The sequence below is a fragment of the Ranitomeya variabilis genome, chromosome 6, assembly GCF_051348905.1.
Source record: "Ranitomeya variabilis isolate aRanVar5 chromosome 6, aRanVar5.hap1, whole genome shotgun sequence".
Taxonomy (NCBI): domain Eukaryota; kingdom Metazoa; phylum Chordata; class Amphibia; order Anura; family Dendrobatidae; genus Ranitomeya; species Ranitomeya variabilis.
In genome coordinates, this window is record NC_135237.1 from 156,220,577 (window position 1) to 156,240,203 (window position 19,627).

The 19,627-nt window shown below is 41.0% G+C and overlaps 1 protein-coding gene across 11 annotated transcripts in view; it reads left to right on the forward strand.

Annotated features, from left to right (window-relative positions):
• The window catches only part of TPK1 (thiamin pyrophosphokinase 1), an 854,031-nt gene that overhangs the window by 423,194 nt on the left and 411,210 nt on the right, over window positions 1–19,627 (forward strand). For all 11 annotated transcript variants that reach the window (XM_077269139.1, XM_077269141.1, XM_077269138.1 and 8 more), the window contains one exon: window positions 7,802–7,948. In XM_077269139.1, the coding sequence (XP_077125254.1) occupies window positions 7,802–7,948 (147 nt within the window). The remainder of the gene's footprint in view (window positions 1–7,801; window positions 7,949–19,627) is intronic.

Consider the following 19,627-nt stretch of genomic DNA (forward strand, 5'->3'; position numbering starts at 1 on the left):
CGCGATCGGCGATAGCGCCGATCGTGGGCATTGCTGTGGGGTGTCAGCTGTCATATACAGCTGACACCCGCACCCGATCACCGCGGCGCTCAGCGCGAGACCGCGGTGATCGAGCCGCCGTACTAGTACTGCGGCTGGCACAAATGCAGTGCCGGCAGCGCCCTACTAGTACGGCGGGTGGCGCGAAGGGGTTAATCTACTGTGCCTTACTTCCTGTGTAGCATCTAAAGGGTTAAGAAATCTTCCAGTGGCTGTTTAGAATAATTTGAGGGGTGTAGTTTTCAAAACGATGTCAAAAGGGTACACTTAAACAACAATGTAACTCCCATGTCAATCACTCTTTTGTGAAATCAACCTGTCCAGTTATGAAGCAACAGCGATTGTTAATCCGTTTCTCTTGCTATTGTGCAACTGGAACAGACAACAGGTGGAAATGATAGGCAATTAGCAAGATAACTCCTATAAAGGAATGGTTTTGCAGGGGATGACCACAGAACTTTTCTCTGTTCTCATCCTTTTTGGCTGTTGTTTTGGTCACACTTGAATTTTGTCATTGCTCTCACAGTTAGAGGTACCGTACAGTAGCTTGAGGTAGTGTCTACAACCCACAGAAGTTGCTCAGGTAGTGCAGCTCATCCAGGATAGCACATCAGTGCGAGCTGTGTCTAAAAGGGTAGCTGGTCTGTCAGCACAGTGTCCAGGGCATGGGGCAGATACCAGGAGGCAGGTTAATACGACCTTCTCCACGTCTCCTGGTGTATGAGGGCAACATCCCAGCAGCAGGACCACTACCTCCTCCTTTGTGCAAGGAAGAACAATAAGAGGAGTGCCAGAGACCTGCAAAATGACATCCTGCAGGGACACTTAACATCCATGTGTCTGCTCAATCTGTCAGAAACACTCCATGAGGATGTTATGAGGGCCTGACATCCACAAGTGATAAGGTAACACCCAAGATTGGGAGATTCAACATTGGTGCTCTATGCTCTTCATGGATGTGATCAGGTTCACACTGAGCACATGTGACAGATGTGAAAGAGTCTGCAACATCCTCCAGCATGACCGGTTTCACAGTGAGTCAGTAATAGTGTGGTAAGGCATTTCTTTGGTGAGCCACACAGCCATCTATGTGCTAGCCTGAGGTACCCCGACTGCCAGTAGGTACCAGGATGACATCCTCAGACCCATTGTGAGACCATATACAAGTTCACTGGGATCTGGGTTCCTTCTAATGTATAACAATGCTAAGCCTCATGTGGCCTGCCCATTCCCCAGACCTGAATCCAATCTATGACATCTGGGACATCATGTCTTGTTCCATCCACCAAACTGTCACTTTTGCCCCATAGACTCTCCAGGAGTTGACTTGTGCTTTAATCCAGGTCTAGTAGGAGATCTCTCAGGAAAACATCTGCCGCTTCATCAGGACCATGCCAAAGCATTGTAGGGAGGTCATTCAGGCACGTGGAGGCCATGCACATTACTGAGCATCATTTCCTTGTCTTGAGGCATTTCCACTGAAGTTGGATCAGCCTGTAATTTGATTTTCCACTTTCATTTTGAGTATCATTCCACTATGTAATGAATAAAGATTTGCAACTGGAATATTTAATATAGTAATATCTAGAATGTGTTAAAATTTGGATTTGTACATTTCCTTGAAAAAAAATAAAAAATTGCCTCTAAATTTTAACCCTTCCATACAGCCATACACACTATCAGAATTAGCATGAAACAGATGAAGATCAGATTAAAGCCTTATTCAGACATACTTTTACTTGTTCTGTTCATATACTTCATGGATAGAACATGCTCCTGTGTAGCTGTTCATATATATGAGTTTTTTCATGAATCATATGTCTACAAAAAAATTGTAGAGACATATCAAGTTTTAGTTGGAGTCATGGATCAAAATCGCCAATAAGATTCTCTTTTTAACATTGCAATGGGTGGGAAAAGCTTTGCAATTTTTTTGATGGTAAAAAATGAAACACTAACCAAACACTGATGAAAATCAGACTCAAAGCAATGGAGAAAAGCACTAAACACTAACCAAACATTGATGAAAATCAGACCCAAAACAATGATGAAAAGCAGATCGTTTTTGGTGTATGAGAAACATCACTGACGTGTGTGTGAGGCTTAAGAATTTTTGAAGAAAGCCACACTTAACTTACTGGGTATCCACAAACAACACCCAGACAATATAATAGCACTATATATTAATGCAACAACCAATAACTTACGGTTAATCGCAGCAAACTATGCAGTCACTATGGAACTTGTGAGTTGAGGAGTAGAGGAAGAACTTCACAACTTCATGCCCAGCATCTGTATTTGAATGTTATCTACATCGCAAGGCTCCATATACAGTTGAATACATCATCTGAGTCTCAGCAGGTGTGATGACATCACTAGATTGTGCCTGCTATGCAGAGCATCAGTCCACACACGACAGTGCATTGAGGAGCGGGGCTACTTAAGCAGTTTTTTCATTTGACAGTCAGTAGTTCTATGAGACCTCATAAAATGTGAAAGGGATTTTGCAGTGAGTGAGAACAGTAAGAGGCTACAGTAGGGGACTATTTCTTTGTATGTGCCGCGCAATACATGTACAGTGGCTTTCAAAAGTATTGACCCCCTTGTCTTTTTCCTATTTTGTTACATTTACAACCTATGTTTAAATATTTTTGTAATCCGGTTTCTGTGTGATACATCAGGACTAAATAGTCAAAGTTATGGGAACAAATACCGTATATACTCGAGTATAAGCCAACCCGAGTATAAGCCAAGACCCTTAATTTTGCCACAAAAAAACTGGGAAAACTTAATGACTCGAGTATAAGCCTAGGGTGGAAAATACAGCAGCTACCGGTAAATGTAAAAAATAAAAATAGAAACCAATAAAAGTAAAATTAATTGAGACATCAGTAGGTTGTGTTTTTGAATATCCATATTGAGTTAGGAGCCCCATATAATGCTCCATACAGTTCATAATGGGCCACATAAGATGCTCCATACAAAATGTGCCCCATATAATGCTCCATAAAGTTTATGATGGGCCCCATAAGATGCTCTATATTAAAATATGCCCCATATAATGCTGCACAAATGCTGATTATGGCCTCATAAGATGATCGAAAGACACATTTGACCCATATAATGATGCACAAATGCAGATTATGGCCCCATAAGATGCTCCATAGACACATTTGCCCCATATAATACTGCACAAATGTTGATTATGGCCCCATAAGATGCTCCATACAGACTTTTGCCCCATATAATGCTGCACTAATGTTGATTATGGCCCATAAGATGCTCCATAGACTATTATGCCCCATATGCTGTTGCTGCGATTAAAAAAAATAATAAAAAAATAAAATGACATACTCTCCTCTTGTTGCTCAGGCCCCGGGCACTTGCTATCGTCTCCTTTCCCCGTTCCACCCTCTGGCACTGCTGTGTCTTCCCCGTACTCCGAACTAACACTCAGGCAGAGGGCGGGCACTAACCACGTCATCGCGCCCTCTGACCTGAGCGTCACATGCAGATGATGGCGCCCGGTGGTGGAACGAGGAGAGGTGAATATCTCCATGCTCCCCCTCCCCATTATACTCACCTGCTCCCGGCGCGGTCCCTGGCAGCTTCCCTGATGATCTCCGGGCGCGGCAGCTCATCCAGCTTTGAGCGGTCACTGGTACCACTCATTACAGTAATGAATATGCGGCTCCACCCCTATAGGAGTGGAGTCACGTCCATATTCATTACTGTAATGAGCGGTACCATGTGACTGCACAAAGCTGGAAGAGCTGCCGCGCCCGGAGACCATCGGAGATGCAGGGACCGCACCAGGAGCAGGTGAGTATGTGACTGCCGCTGCTGCCCCTCCCCCCGCCGACCCCCCAGGGACAATGACTCGAGTATAAGCTGAGAGGGGCAATTTCAGCCTAAAGAAATGGGCTGAAAATCTCGGCTTATACTCGAGTATATGGTAACCAAAAATTTACATGTGCATTTGTATTCACCCCTTTTGTTATTAAGCCAATGGAAATTTTTGGTGCAAGCAATTACCTTCATAAGTTGCATGCTTAGTGAAAGGACGTTGACCTGTGTGCAATCTAAGTGTCACCTGGTCTGTCAGTATATACACACCTTTTCTGAAAGTCCACAGAGGCTGCAACACCATTAAGCAACAGGCACCACTAATCAAACTACACCATGAAGACCAAGGAGATCTCCAGACAAGTCAGGGACAAAGTTGTTGAGAGGTAAAAGTCAAGGTTGGATTATAAAAAAAAAATAAAAATAAATAAAAAATCCCAATCTATGATCCCCACATCACCATCAAATCTATTATCAAATGAAAAGAACATGGTACCACAACAAACCTGCCAAGAGAGATCTGCCCACCAAAACTCTCAGCCTGGGAGAGGAGGTCCTTAATCAGAGTGGCAACATAGAGACCAAAGATAACCCTGAAGAAACAGCAGTGTTGCCAAGCAGAGACTGGAGTATAGATGTGGCCTTTATGAAAGCCTGGGCAGACAAAAGCTTTTCTTACACAAAAAAAAGTAAGGCTTGTTTTGAGTTTGCCAAAAGACTTATGGGAGACTTCCCAAATGTATGGAGGAAGGTGCTGTGGTCAGACGAGACCAAAATTGTGCCTTTTGGCCACCAAGGTAAGCGCTATGTCTGACGCCAGACCAATACAGCTCATCACCGCAAGAATACAATCCCCCACAGTGAAACATGATGGTGGTAGCATCATTCTGCGGGGTTGTTTTTCAGCAACAGGGATGGGTGAACTGTTTGAGTGGAGCGGAAGATTGATGGTGTGAAGTACAGGGATATTCTTGAGTAAAACCTGTTTCAGTCTGTCAGTGATTTGAGACTGACAGAGGTTCACCTTCCAACAAGAACAGAACCAAAGCATACTGTGAAAGCAACACTTGAGTGGTTTAAAGGCAACCTGTCACCCCCCTGACATTTTTAACTAAAAGAGCCATCTTGTGCAGCACTAATGCTGCATTCTGTTAAGGTGGCTCTTTTATTTGGGGTCCCTTCCAACGCTGAAATATATGTTTTTATAATTTGCCCGCCCTACATGTAGTCTGTGCGGGGGGCATGTCTTTTCCCCCGGACACAAAAGCCTCCCAGCCATCACTCATTCCCTCAGTGCTCCGGGCGCCGCCTCCTGTGCCTTCATTAACATCCCCGGCGCCTGCACTGTAAGTTCCCATCATGTGATGGGAGTCGAAGGGCAGCGCAAACTGCGCATGCCAGAAAAAAACCTTACAGCGCAGGCAGCGGGGACGTAAACGAATGCAGAGGAGGCGGCGCACGGAGGAAATTAGCGATGGCTGGGAGGCATTTTTGTCCAGGGGGAAAAGACATGCCCCCCGGACAGACTACAGGTATGGCGGGCAAATTATAAAAACAAATATTTCAGCGTTGGAAGGGACCCCAAATAAAAGTGCCACCTTGACAGAATGCAGCATTAGTGTTGCTCAAGGTGGCTCTTTTAGTTAAAAACGCCAGGGGGGGTGACAGGTTCCTAGTCAAATCGCAGACCCTAACCTAATTGAGAGTCTGTGGTCAGACTTGAAGATTGCTGTTCACCGGAGATGAAGGAAGGAATTTTGCCTTGAGGAATGGGCAAAAATCCCAGTGTCAAGATGTGGAAAGCTCATAGAGGCTTATGCATAGTGACTTGCAGTGGTAATTGCTGCAAAAGGAGGCTCTACAAAGTACACTTTAGGGGGGTGAATAGTTATTTTATTCTATTCATTGTTTGTTTCACAACAAAATGAAACACATTTTCACAGTTGTAGTCATTTTCTTTACATTAACTGATGCAAACCGTCAAAAAACAGTTAAATTCCAGGTTGTGAGGTTGTAAAACCCCCAAAATGCCAAGGGAGTGAATAGTTTCGCAAGCCATTGTACCTTATTGCTTACTTTAAAAGGTTGAGAAGTATGACCTTCTGTGATTGCACTTATTCTCTGTAACGCTGCCTCCTCTTGCCAAATAATTATTTTTGTTTGGGTTATTAGTGGGGGAGTTGCATTTTGCATTTTTGCTATGGGGCAATTTATGTAGGCCCCTAGCTACAGTGTTAGTTTACCATGAAAGTTGGTAACCTCGGTAATTATGGTAGCTTGGAAGCCTTTGCTAATCCTTGCCTTTGTAAGCACTATTATGTAGCATAAATGTCTGTCTCTCCTTCTCTTTACTTTTCTCTTTTAAATGCAAGGTAAAAGGTCAATTTCAATCTTATATAGTCCTTGTAGTTCACATTTCCAAGTGTTTTAATATTCTCACGCTCTGCTTTTTCAAAGTCTCCAAATTGTCTTCAAATTTTTCTCAATAAAAATTGTAATATTTTATACAGTCAACTAACAATGGTCATCATCAGTATGAGATGACAATTTATGACATTGTATTTTGTACTGTAAGGCTTTGTGCACACATTAGGATTTCTTGCAGAAATTTCCTTAACAAAAGCGGACATTTTCTGCAAGAAATCTGCATGCAGATTTTTCACGGTTGTTTTTTTCCGGAGGTTCTGGGATGCAGTACTATAGTGGTAAATCTGCAAAATTAATGAACATGCTACGTTTTTTTTCCGCTAAAAAAACGCAACATATGCACAAAAATTGGTGAATGCATTCTAAATGATGGGATGCGTATGTATGTGTTTTTTTATGCATTTTTATAGCGAAAAAACACGAAAAAAACGCGAAAAATCCACAACGTGTGCACACAGCCTTAAGGGATTATTTTTACCATTTTTATTCTATAAATCACCTGTGAGAGTTAAAAGGATTGTCCTGCCGGAAGCTGTGAGGATTCTCCAGTGCTGGTGCTATTTACATACTCCCTACCACATACCAAATAGATAGGTGCGGCCTCTAATATGACCGCGAGTATGTATATCAGATACTTGCGATCACATGACTCTCGTTCAAGGCTTCAGTACTGGAGAATCCTCCCCGTTGCTTGTGATGTGAGGATTCGCTTGTAACTTTAGATCGGACAACATCATCAATCTTCTGACAATTTGATCTCTTCTATCATACACTGCAATACTTCTGTAAGTCATATACTGACAAGCAGTCTATTTTACCTGCCTAAGACTAAGCCTGATCCAAACCTGCATTTGCTCTTCAAGTTTATATATGTAGCCAGGACTGGACTGGGACTGCCACATTTTTTATCAGTGTCTGCTTCTTGAGGACTTGAACATCTTTAGAAGTAATGTTGACCCAAGAAGCCCACTGTCAGAAGCCTATCTGGTGTTTTCGAGAAGGATAATCCTTCCATTCTGACTTGACAGGTGGCACTTACCAAATTTAGGAAGGGACTGTGACTCCGCTGAGTCATAGGTGTCAAAAGGAAAATATATTTTCCCCCCTGTGAGTTTTTTTTATAAAGCCTATGGGGATGTGTACCTACCGTATAAATATATATTGTCTAAGATGGAACTGGTACTCTGCTGAGCCAAAGGCATATAAATCTCCACACCGTCCTCTATCATCAGATAACCGATTGCAACATGGAGAAGGCCAAACAATGTAAACAGCACATTTTTTAAAAGTGTTATTTAGTCACCCAGGGTAGAAAATAGCAGGGTACTGGATCCGGCCCTCCTGTAGCTCCAATCATCTGGCCCAGGGTCCATTACTGTCATTCATTTTCCTAGGTTTAAATATTGCTGGTTCCTCCTGTATATTTTTCCATTTGCAATGTTTAGTGTTAATATTATTTTCTTCAATTATTTCTTCTTTGCTTTTTTAGGTCGATGTCATCGTGGCATTAGGTGGACTTGGGGGACGTTTTGACCAGATTATGGCTTCAGTGGAGACACTCTATCATGCTGTCAAAATCTCCTCCATCCCAGTAATAGTAATTCAAGAATCATCTCTTATCTATCTTCTGCAGCCTGTAAGTACAACACTGGTGTTTTTGTCATATTATAGGATTTTAATGATTTTTATTTGACATTTGTGTTTATAGGTCCGTAAAGTGCAATTCACATTTTCTATGGTTATATAAACAAAGCAGGAGCTGAAAATACTGTGGGAAAAATAACCTAAAGTAGTTCTATCGTTAACAGGTTGACATATTTAGCGCTTTTGTGCTAAAATGTCTTCTTAATGTATATTGTGTAGTAAGTTTATATTAATATATCAAATAAATATGGTACTTGAATAGATTGTTCAGCTATGAACTTACTCATTGTACAAAGTTACCGTATGTATTTTTTAACATACATTGTTTCACAATGTTTTATCATTTTTAGAATCGCTGCATGCTGTCATTGAGTAGAAACATGCACATTGTTTAAAAACTCACACAAACTTATTTCTCAGTGCAAGATTATTATAATTCAGTCGATATCTTTGAAATGAACATAGTGGCAGACAAATCCCTCACCTGTCCTGGGGTCTGATAGCTTCTAAATACAGTGATATGTTGTAACAGCTTGTCGGGTGAGTGTTCAGCGTTTGAATGAAGGAAGCTAAGCTCTTTTTATTTAATTCTAAAAATAGTCACATAACTGAAACCAAACTGACCCCCCCCATAAATAATTGGACCCCCATTAAAGGGGTTTTTCACTCTGCGGGCACTTTGGTATAAGAAGAGTTGTCTTTGGCCACACAAGGACCTTAGGTTATGTGACTATGATGTCACCATTGTCCTTCTTCTCTTGGAAACTGCACTGATTATGCAACAGTGGTATTATCAGTGCAATTTTTTTTAATGCAAATTGTCTCTTCAGAGAGGAAGAGGACTAGAAATTTAGTGACACTTATTGTAAGTAGCTTTCTTAAAAGTCACTATTGACTCTCTAAAATGCCTTGTCACATGACTTAGGATAAAAGCCAAAACCAAAATCTCAATTTGCAGACACTGTTTTGGTGTACTGCCCCTCATCAGTGCAATATACTGTACTGCCCCTTGTCAATGTTTTTTTTTTACGGCATGCTGACCAGCCACTAACCATCACAGCATACCTGACACTGTGTAGGGTCTCACAAAGGGCCTATTTAGAGATAGGGCCCCTTGGAAGCAAAATAGTTCTCCCCTTTACCTTACTCACAACACAGACTAGCCCACAGAAGGATCCTCTAGTAAGCCAGTTCGATACTTAGTGTGGAGTGTGGCTAAGGCAGCCAAGGAGTGAGTTTACTAGTATGGGGGGTGATGGAGCCTGTTTGCTGTTTGTGGCCCACCTGAAAGGTTGGCTTTGGGTTTCTTTTGTACTGCCAACATAATGGTAGCTTAAAGCCTATGGTGCTTCTCTACTGACTACTGCCTCTTTCAGCTTACTTTCCCTTTGCTTTTTTCTTTCATTCATTTTCAGTTTTTCTTCTGTCTGTGCTTCATTCTCCACATCATCTTTATTGCCCTGCCAATGTTTCATCTTTGTTTCTTATCCCCTGTGCATGGACTGATAGATGGGAGCAATCAGTTGTTTGTTCCATGTCTCCACTCACTGCTCTCTAGGAGGTCCCTTAGGTTCTTCTTATTCCTGCCGGAGAGATTCAATTGGAGCCAATGAACTGAGGGGATTACAAATAAGAGGAACTACGCAGTGCACATGCCAGGCTTTGCGGTCTGCACAAGATGCCCGAGTGGCATAACTTTTAATATGATAAATAAAGATATGCGAATAGCTTTGGATAACTCCTTATCCGATTAGCTATAGCGCTTACCAAATAGCTGCATCGGGAACCTGGATACCTGGAACGCTCCCGATAACACTGGTCAACAGCATTTTTGGTGCCAAAGATATTTCATCGAATTTAGGGTATTTTTGGGGTGCTGATTCTGAATATGTCATCAGTTTTGCCAGATTGGCTCAAGTTTTTGAGATTTTTGGTATCTTATTTATAGCACTTGTTGGTAAATGCGAAGCATCATCTCATTAATTTCTTTGGATTAGTACTTGAACTGAGCAGTTCTCAATATAGTTTTGTGTTAATTAGTGTTCTAAAAGTTTGTTCATAGCTTGATTTTTGCACTAACTTTATGTTGTTGTCTGTTTTCCAGTGAAAAGCATGAACTCATCAAGAAGAAGTTGTCTTAACGATCCAGACTCATTCTGTTACATTTGTGGTAAATATACACTGCCAAAACATAGAAGAAACATAACAGACTTCGTAAAAAAGTGTATTTTGCCTATTTTGGGGTTATGCTTGGGGACCAAGACAAGTTTTGGGCACCACACATAGTGTGCAAAGCATGTATCGAATTATTACGAAAATGGAGCAAAGGACAAAGAAAAAGCTTCAAATTTGGTGTTCCAATGGTGTGGAGAGAGCCAAAAAATCATCATGATGACTGTTATTTATGGTAAACACAGGTACAGGCACATCTTCACAATGAGGGACAGGCCTTCTTGCAGATTCCATGTTACTCCCATTTTCGTTTCTTATGCTTATTGAATCCTTGCACTTGCACTGCACAGAAATAACAGTCATCATGATGATTTTTTGGCTCTCTCCACACCATTGGAACACCAAATTTGAAGCTTTTTCTTTGTCCTTTGCTCCATTTTCGTAATAATTCGATACATGCTTTGCACACTATGTGTGGTGCCCAAAACTTGTCTTGGTCCCCAAGCATAACCCCAAAATAGGCAAAATACACTTTTTTTACGAAGTCTGTTATGTTTCTTCTATGTTTTGGCAGTGTGTATTCACCACAAATGTAACAGAATGAGTCTGGATCGTTAAGACAACTTCTTCTTGATGAGTTCATGCTTTTCACTGGAAAACAGACAACAACATAAAGTTAGTGCAAAAATCAAGCTATGAACAAACTTTTAGAACACTAATTAACACAAAACTATATTGAGAACTGCTCAGTTCAAGTACTAATCCAAAGAAATTAATGAGATGATGCGTCGCATTTACCAACAAGTGCTATAAATAAGATACCAAAAATGTCAAAAACTTGAGCCAATCTGGCAAAACTGATAGCATATTCAGAATCAGCACCCCAAAAATACCCCAAATTCATTAAAATATTTTGGACACCAGAAAAATTTTTTTTTTTTGTTGACCTGTGTAATCAGCTGTTCGGCACCGCAGCTGCTTGTGTTGCCACTGTGTGACAGTCACAACATATGCATGGAGAGCCTGTGTGTTGTGCCTGTGACACAGCAGCGACACATGCAGCTGCGGCGCTGGACACCATCAGCAGGAGCGCTCCAGGTATTCGGATTCCCGATACAGCTATTCGTAAGCGCTATTGCTTGCCGAATAAGGAGTTATCCAAGCTATTTGCTAATCCCTAATTATAAAATTTATTTACAATAGTGGCATTTGTAAGATTTGTGGTGATGTACTTATTATTTGGGTCTCTGTCCCAAGAATTTAAAGTGCCTACTAAAGACACTGAGCAGCCCCCTCGGCCGCTGATTCAGGTCAATGCAGAGGGCCAATTTTAAAGTGCAGATGGAAATTTGTAAAATGACACCAAGAAGTGGACAAAGTCTTCATAATCTGAAAATAATGCTTATCTGATGTCTGATTAACATTAAATACATAATGTTGCAATGGTAGTTGATGTCGCCGCTGCAACCAAGACATTGAGACTTGAGTATCAGTAAGAAACCAGCGCTGGGCCCTGGGAGGTTGAGAACTTGCTCTATTTGTTACTTGTGGAATAAAAAAATGAGCATTTAGAGTCCACTTTCTTGATTGTGGAAAACCCCTTTAACTCCATTTGCCTGTTCCTAAAACATGGAACAGACATGTGGAAAGCCCCAACATAGATGTAGAAAGCTGCAGACCATTTTATGATATACTGATTCAGATTTATATACAAAAATAAGGAAAATCTCAATCCACCTTAAGGTGTACTCCCACTCAGTGAACAAACAGAAGACTTTCCGCTGTGTATTTGTTTGTGAAAAATGTGCTGCATTTTATAGTGCCAGGATATTGCATAGATTTCATGCATGAGCTGCAAAAAATCCACAGTTGTAATCGAAGAGCTGCAGGTTTGAGAGCCAAACCATGTCAATGCATGAAGACATAAGAAATGTGAAGGTTGTTCCAGCTCCTTTCCGATTAAAAATCCTTTATTGAACCATATCCTTAAAAATCATCCTGTCGCTGTTCACATTCCCTTCGGTGCAGGGATAATTTTTAAGGATATGGATCAATAAAGGATTTTTAATCGGAAAGGAGCTGGAACAATCTTCACATTTCTTATGTCTTCAGCTGTTGCTACGTCTGGGTCAGGACGGGTTCATGTGCTCCTGTGGTCTGCTGGTGTGCTGACTGGGCCCTTGGCCCCCGCATTTTTCTATTGATTTCATGTCAATGCATGCTGTGGATGTAAGTGTGAATTTGACCTTATCTCAATCTGCTTCGAATATCACTCCAGGTTATTCCCCTAATTTAAAGTTATTACTTATTACTCATTTACTTCTTATGCAATCTGATTGACCAAGGCCCCGGGGCTGGCAGGGGCAGAAATATCCTAAAACATTTACACCACATTGTAATATTTTGCTTATGAATCAATGGCTGACGTTTATGACAGAACAATATATTTTTTTTCATTCTTAGAACTCGTGCAGAAGGCCACAAATTCTCCTAACTGACTATGCAAATCACACGCTGATCAGAGTGTCAGCATAGTGTGATCAGGTTCTCTTGGATGAGGAGAAGATGGAGAAAAAAAATATCCATCTTCTCCATTCTGTCAGTGTATGACCTTCAAATATTATCCGAGTGCACTCTGATGATATCCACGCACACATGCAGCAATTTTTTTCATCTGACTTATTTTGTCCTAGGAAACAATCAGTCATGTGCACGGCTAAACTTGATTTAGGTGCAATCCGAAGTTTTGTTGGATCTCAATACAGTCACCTGCACCTACCCTTTAACTGTCTTTCTCTAATTAATTTTATTATATGTATACATTTATTTAGTCAGTTATCCAATAGCAAAACTGTGGCCCAAATCATCCATACTGTAAGGTATGAAGGTTTTTTCCTCAGTCTTCTTCATCACACTTAGGACTCCCTTCTCTTGATAGGACAGATAAAAACATAGGAAAGCACCTCCACCCTTTCCCAATAACGCCATGCCAGGTTTCTGCTACTTTTGTTTTGTGAATGCTCATCCTTTACCTAATATTTTAGAGAGACAAGGATGCATCTATTTTTTCAAACCAAAATACATAAAATGTGGAACATGCTATGAAACTTTCCCATCGTTTTAGCATTAGCATCTTGGCATGTAAACATTTATGATGCAAATATTGCACTGCTTTTGCGATTAAGGACAAAGCTTCTTATTTTACCGATGTTATATGTCTTATTAGAGAACAAACACATCCTGCCTTATCTACCTTGTCTTCCCCTCTACCTAATACTTCTCAAGTTTATTCTTAAAAAAAAAAAAAAAAAAAAGTAATCCATTCTGGTTTTGGAATGTGATATAAATGTTCTATTTTCAGAACCTGAACAGGGTGAAAAAGTAGTTAATTGTTAACGCGGTAATGATAACGTATATGAAACATTTTCTTTAATCTTGATGACATTAATGAACTTATTAAAGCCACCAGCTCTCAGTATATGTAAACCCCCAAAAAACTAGATCTGTTCGACAACAAATTTTGGGGGGACTTGGTGAATACCAGAGACACACTTTTTCCTGACCATGATAACATTCATAAATTAATCAAAGCAGAATTGAATAAACCTAAAAAAGGATATTTTTCCCAGAACTTAAAAAAGATCTTACCCTTTTGTTGGGAAGATTTGGGGGATTGCTAAACCATATCAAAGTTATTTACAATTTGGGATAACCTAACAAGAACCTTCACTAACAAGTCCTAAAACTTAGCTTTTATTATGAATTAAAATAGTGGAATAATGCAAAACATGAAACATTCTGTCCTTATAGTGCCTAAAGGATTCTAATATACTGTAAAGGCGACTGCAAAACTATCATTTAGTGACCCCCCTGGGGTATCAGCACTATAAGGCAGATAGGATGGTTTATAATGAAGCACTTGTCCCCACAACATGTTTCACTGCAGACATGGCATCATTAGGGAATGGGACTTACTAGAGTAAGATTTGTGGCATGGCTAAAGCTGCCTCTCGCCCGCCCCACCTTTGCCCACTTTATTAGCACTGGCCTTTCAAAGGTTTTGCGGCTGCCTGTGGAGCTGTCCGGGTGACGCAGCTCCCTTTTCACTACATTCAAATGTATTTGTGTCTTTGAGATATGAATACATTTGAACACTGGGGCAGAAGTGCACCCGTCAGCCCTCACCCTAACATGCAATAAACTGCTGCCAATGCCAAGCCTGCACCAACAATGGAAATGTCAGGCCCTGGTAAGCGCTTCATGGAGGAGTTGAAGGTAAAGTGTGCTTTCATTTTAGATGAGGAGGCGCGGGGGAAGGAAGGATCGGATTTACTGCGAGGGCACATAATGGTGCAATAGGATGCATTGCGATGCAATGGGGTGCATTATGGGGCAATTGATGGGTTGTGAAAGGGGTCATTGTATAGCCAGGGGCAGTGAGGATATTATACAGAGAGGCGGTGTAGGGAAGATATGGAAAGGGGAATTTTGGGGTTATAAATTGTAGAAGGGTAGTGTGGAGACAGGAAATTTTGTAGAGGGGCAGTGGGGAGAAGTGGATTGTTAAGAGGGTCAGTGATGGGGATGTTAAGTAGAGGGGGAGTGTGTGAGGGAATATTAGAGAGAAAGACAGTTTGGGGGAAATATTTTTATTCATGGGGCAGTATAATGATACTTTTACTTTTAAGGGCACCATGTCAGGAAATGCTGCTGAAGACTGAAAAGAGCGAAATCTGCAGAGACGAGCATTGATCATGGAATCTTATCATGGTGTCTGGACAAAATGGAGACAAAAGGAGAAGACTTTAATCAGAGAAGATGTCACCTATAAAGTACCTGGATACTTCTTTGTCTCATCGGTACTATGTTTCCTGTATGGTTCGCAGTCTGATGATGACTGGTAACAGCAACTCCCAGCATCTCCTTACCATTGTTAAGGACATACTGGTATCTGTAGGATCATGCAATATAATTGTATATGGGTCTGACCTTACATTGCAATTATCACTGTACTAAGCTTGGTGCTGTATGCATGTACTGAAGGTGGTTCATGTCCTGCATTCTTGTACCGACAGTGGTTCTGACACTGCATTCATGTATTGACCATGGTTCTGGTACTGCATTCATGTACTGACGGTGGTTCTGGTGCTGCATTCATGTTCTGATGGTCATCTTGGAGCTGCATTCACATAATACTGTTGGTTTTGGTGCCGAACTCATGTGCTGACAGTGGTTCTGATCTTGTTCTCTTAGGAATCCATAACGCTCTTCATGACTATGTTAAAACTTTGGACAAAAAAATGCAGTGTACCCCTGCTCTAAGCAATAGCACCAGCAAGATTTAAAAATGTTGTTGACATTTGGGAATCAATTTCACAAAATTTTTCAATTAACAATCTTATTAAAAAGGTTATTGTTTACATCTGCTTGACTTTCTGCCTCAAAGACCTGCTATTATAGACTCCTTTTAAACAAATTCTCTTCATTTAGAGGAGAAAATGCATTTGTTGCAGTCAGTATCCATTTGTCCAATATGCCAGGAATAATAGGTAAAGGGTCAGTATTCCAGTCTTTCGTCAGTGAAAAGTTCAATGGCAAACTAAGTATAATAATGTGAAACCTTTCACCATTTATGTAGTTTACAAGAAAATCAAGATGGAAACTATCAAGTCACAATATTAATAGGGAAGGATGTGGAAATGTGTAACAAATGGAAACGGAGGCACAGATGTAGAAGTTCACATTAGTATTTATTGAGGTTAGATGTGGAACCACTAGACCACGGTCCAGGGGGCTCCGAAGGGGGCGTTACTGCGTGAGCCCCAAACACCCGTAGTAAGTCCCCTCGAACAGGGACAGAGTGGAATGTCTGGAGGACACGAGTGCTACCTCCAGTTAGACCCCGTACTCGTGGCGGCTGTCCCAGCGGAACAGACGGACCAGCAGGGTTAGCGGATGCTGCAGAGCTGACTGGAGGATACCGGGTGTATGAGTAGAAGCTGGTATCGGGAGTACTGGTGAAGTCCGGAAGAGTGGCTGGCAGACTGGCGGGACTAGACGGGTCCAGCGTAGACAGTGCGAATGCAGTCCAGAATAACCGGGTAACAGGTTGCAGAGTCTCTGTGGAGACAGACAGTGTAAGCGGAGTACTTGGCAGATACTTCAGAAACAGAAACGCATGTTAACAGGAACTAGAAGTTAGCAACAGTGCATACTTGTTGCTCCGGTGCCCTCCCTATGGTGGAGGAGCTAGAAATAGTAACAAGCCACACGCTATTGGTTAGAGGCAACTTTTCGAAAATGCACAATGTCTCTTTAAGAGATGGGGAGCGAGTGCGCGTGCGATCTAAGAACGCTACCTGGGAACCTGCTGGCCGCATGCTAGGAAGCAGGAGAGGAAGGAGGGGCAGAGGCTGCATTCAGACAGCGTGAAGCCGACAGAGCGAGAGTCCCGACAGAGACCCCTTGGAGGTACAGGAAACGGACCGGGTGTAACAAAGTGACAACAGTATATCAAAACAATGCTTATTATCATTTTCTAATCCATCAGGTCACCCCAACAATTTATTGTTTGCTTTGAAGACAAGAAAGGAGATTTTTCACGATACTTTTGTGCCTCTACTTCAGGATTTCTCCCTAGAGCTTTTCACTGAGGTTATGGCAGAAAAGTGGCACTAAAATTGAAACAACAACCTATGAAGGTTATTCCTTATCTGTATAATATATTGATTGTAGTCATCTGAAGAGCTTAAATGTAAATGGACATAAAGATTCTAATTCATCTGCTTACATCCCTAGTCCATATTCTAAATTGTGACAAGTCAGACTTGTCTCTGAGTACACAATCCTCCTCAGTAGGAGCCACCATTTTCATTTTGGGACATGTTACATGTTGTTTATTAGAATTTGCACTTTTTCACTTCAATAGAGGCTACTTCTGTTTTAATGGGATAATAGAGAGATTTTTTGGAAAAAAAATAGGATTCTCCTTTCTCAGAAAGTTAGTGTTGTAGAAATAGTCGCTCTCCACTCGAAACCTGAAGTGGGGTCCCTTGGTTCCAGGATCAAGTTGTAGAACTTGATCCAGATGCAGTCACTCGGGTTGGTGGGGCGAAATACCTCTCCTTCTTTTAAACAAATTTGTAGAGCTGCAACAGGGAAGAGAGTTCATCTTTTTTACAAACTATTGAAAATCAGATGCTTTGACTTCTGAAGATATTTTTTTTGTCACAAAAGTCAATGCCATTGCACTTCACTAATTATTTTTTTTGTAGTAGTACTTAGGTCTTGGAGTCAACTGCTAAATAAGGAATTTACCATTTATTGGAAGTCTCCATGAAAGCACAGGAACATTTTGTTACATTTACATTTTGTTACATTTTCTAATATGGCCTGAGAAATTGTAGGCCTACTTGCTGTGTTTGCTGTTTCATTAAAATTATTGGTTATGGTGTGGTTGTAGGTCTGGTCTTTCAACCTCTGCCTTCTTCATATCAGGAAAATGATAATTATTGGATGTGCTGTCATTGAGACTTTAAAGAAACCAGAAATCTGTCAGTCTACTTTCTCATTTTCAACTTCTGAAGATTTTTTAAATTAACCATCATGCCTTATCTAGTGCATGACTGAGAGAAAATTATCACGGACTTCAGTTTGGGGTCTCCTTTATGTTTCTGTTAGGGGAGAGTCAATCTTGGATGAGTATCGCAACTCATTGCTCGGACTGACCATTGGTTCTCCCATCCCGAGCATTACAGCTGCTTAGATATACATGCTGTCACGCTCCTGTCAGGAGAGCCACCGGCCAGTCCAAGCATTGCTTTGCGATCCTAGTCTTAGTTGTACGGCTGTCTGACTCTCCCCTTACAGTGGCGGAGCAAAAGACATGAATCAGAAAAGCAGAGTGGTGCATGATCCTTTCCACCCATGCCCCTTTCAACCATCATACTAAGCGCTATCAGTGTGCACTACTAACTTCTGACCTTAACTGAACATGCACTGAAGACTTGTTCAGTAAAGGATGGAAGTCAATAGATCTAGATAACAAAATACTTGAAGGGAGGGCATCATCCCCAGAATGCATTTTAAATGGGCCATACAGTGTTATAGGTGACTTAGCACCTTTGAAAACCATATGATCACTTTGCCTGTGACTGGTACAGTAAAAACTTTTAATTAATATGCAAATGAGAGGGTTTTCATGCACCTTAGAAATGGCCTAAAGTTTGGTGCACCGTTATGCCTTATTTGCATATTGGGAACATTCTGATTGACTGTACTCACTTCCCAGAGCAGGCAATGGCTGACTGCTGGCAGCGTGTGCCCGATCACATTTTCCCCCATGTCTTCTTTCTGTTGAAGCACCTTATTACACTTCCGGGTGTATTAGTGAAGTGAGCGGCATCAGCCAAAACAAAATGGAGAGGAGAATGTGTCTGTTCACTGTGCACATGCTGCTGGAGACAGACAATGTTTGTTCACATGCTCACACCCACCCCGTCAGCATTAAAACAGTGCTTGCTGTAGGAAGTGTGCACTGTCAATCAAAAGCAGGAGAAGGTCCCCAATATGCAAGTGAGGAAGTGTAATGGCGCACCAAGCTTTTGGCCATGCCCAAGGGTGCACCATAGCCACCTCATTGCATATGAATTAAGTTATTTTCTTAGCACTGTACTAGTAACAGGTACAGTACTAGTATGGTTGTTAGAAGGGCTAAGTCTCTACAGCACTGTGTCGCCCATTTAAAATGCCTTTTGGGGGTGACAGATTCCCTTTAGTTTCACAGTATGGATAATTTGAGCTGGAGTTCTGATACACCTTTTAAAAAATCAATATAAATTACAGCATATACTAGTCAGTATTGATCCCAAAGTAAGGCATACTTACCATTAGGACAAAAAAATAATGCTTTGAACTCTAAATGGAGCATTGCATTTGTTGCTGGCACTGCGCCATTTTAGCTGTCTAGCCATAAATTCTGAATTTGTGATAAAATTGCCCTTTAAAGTAGGCTGAATTCATAATGAAAAATTAAGCATTATGCATTTTTCTGATTAGATTTGTATCTGTATTGCTGAATAAGATCATTTGAATTGTATTTGTTAATTGCAGTAATGCCAAAACATGCAAAGCTTGCATCAAATAGTGTCTGCTATTACTCAGCTTTCATCCGTGAAATATATTTCGAAATGGAAAGTGTGGTCCCTAGCTTCCCAGTTTCAAATAATAAATAATGCAGAACAGATCCTATTGAGGTACTTAATTTATTTCAAGGAAGCTTAGTTTTGTAACTAAACTTTGTGGACATAATATACATAATGCAAATATGGCTTGTATGGGCGCTCAACTAGAAGTCTTAGAATGGGGATTAAACTGCTGGAGGCATATTGAAGCATGGAGCTTCTTAAAAGTCTCTTCCAAAAGCATCAAATATCAATCAACATCATAATTTGTTTCTTCTTACCATAGAAAGAATTTCTGCTGAAAAGATATGCAAATT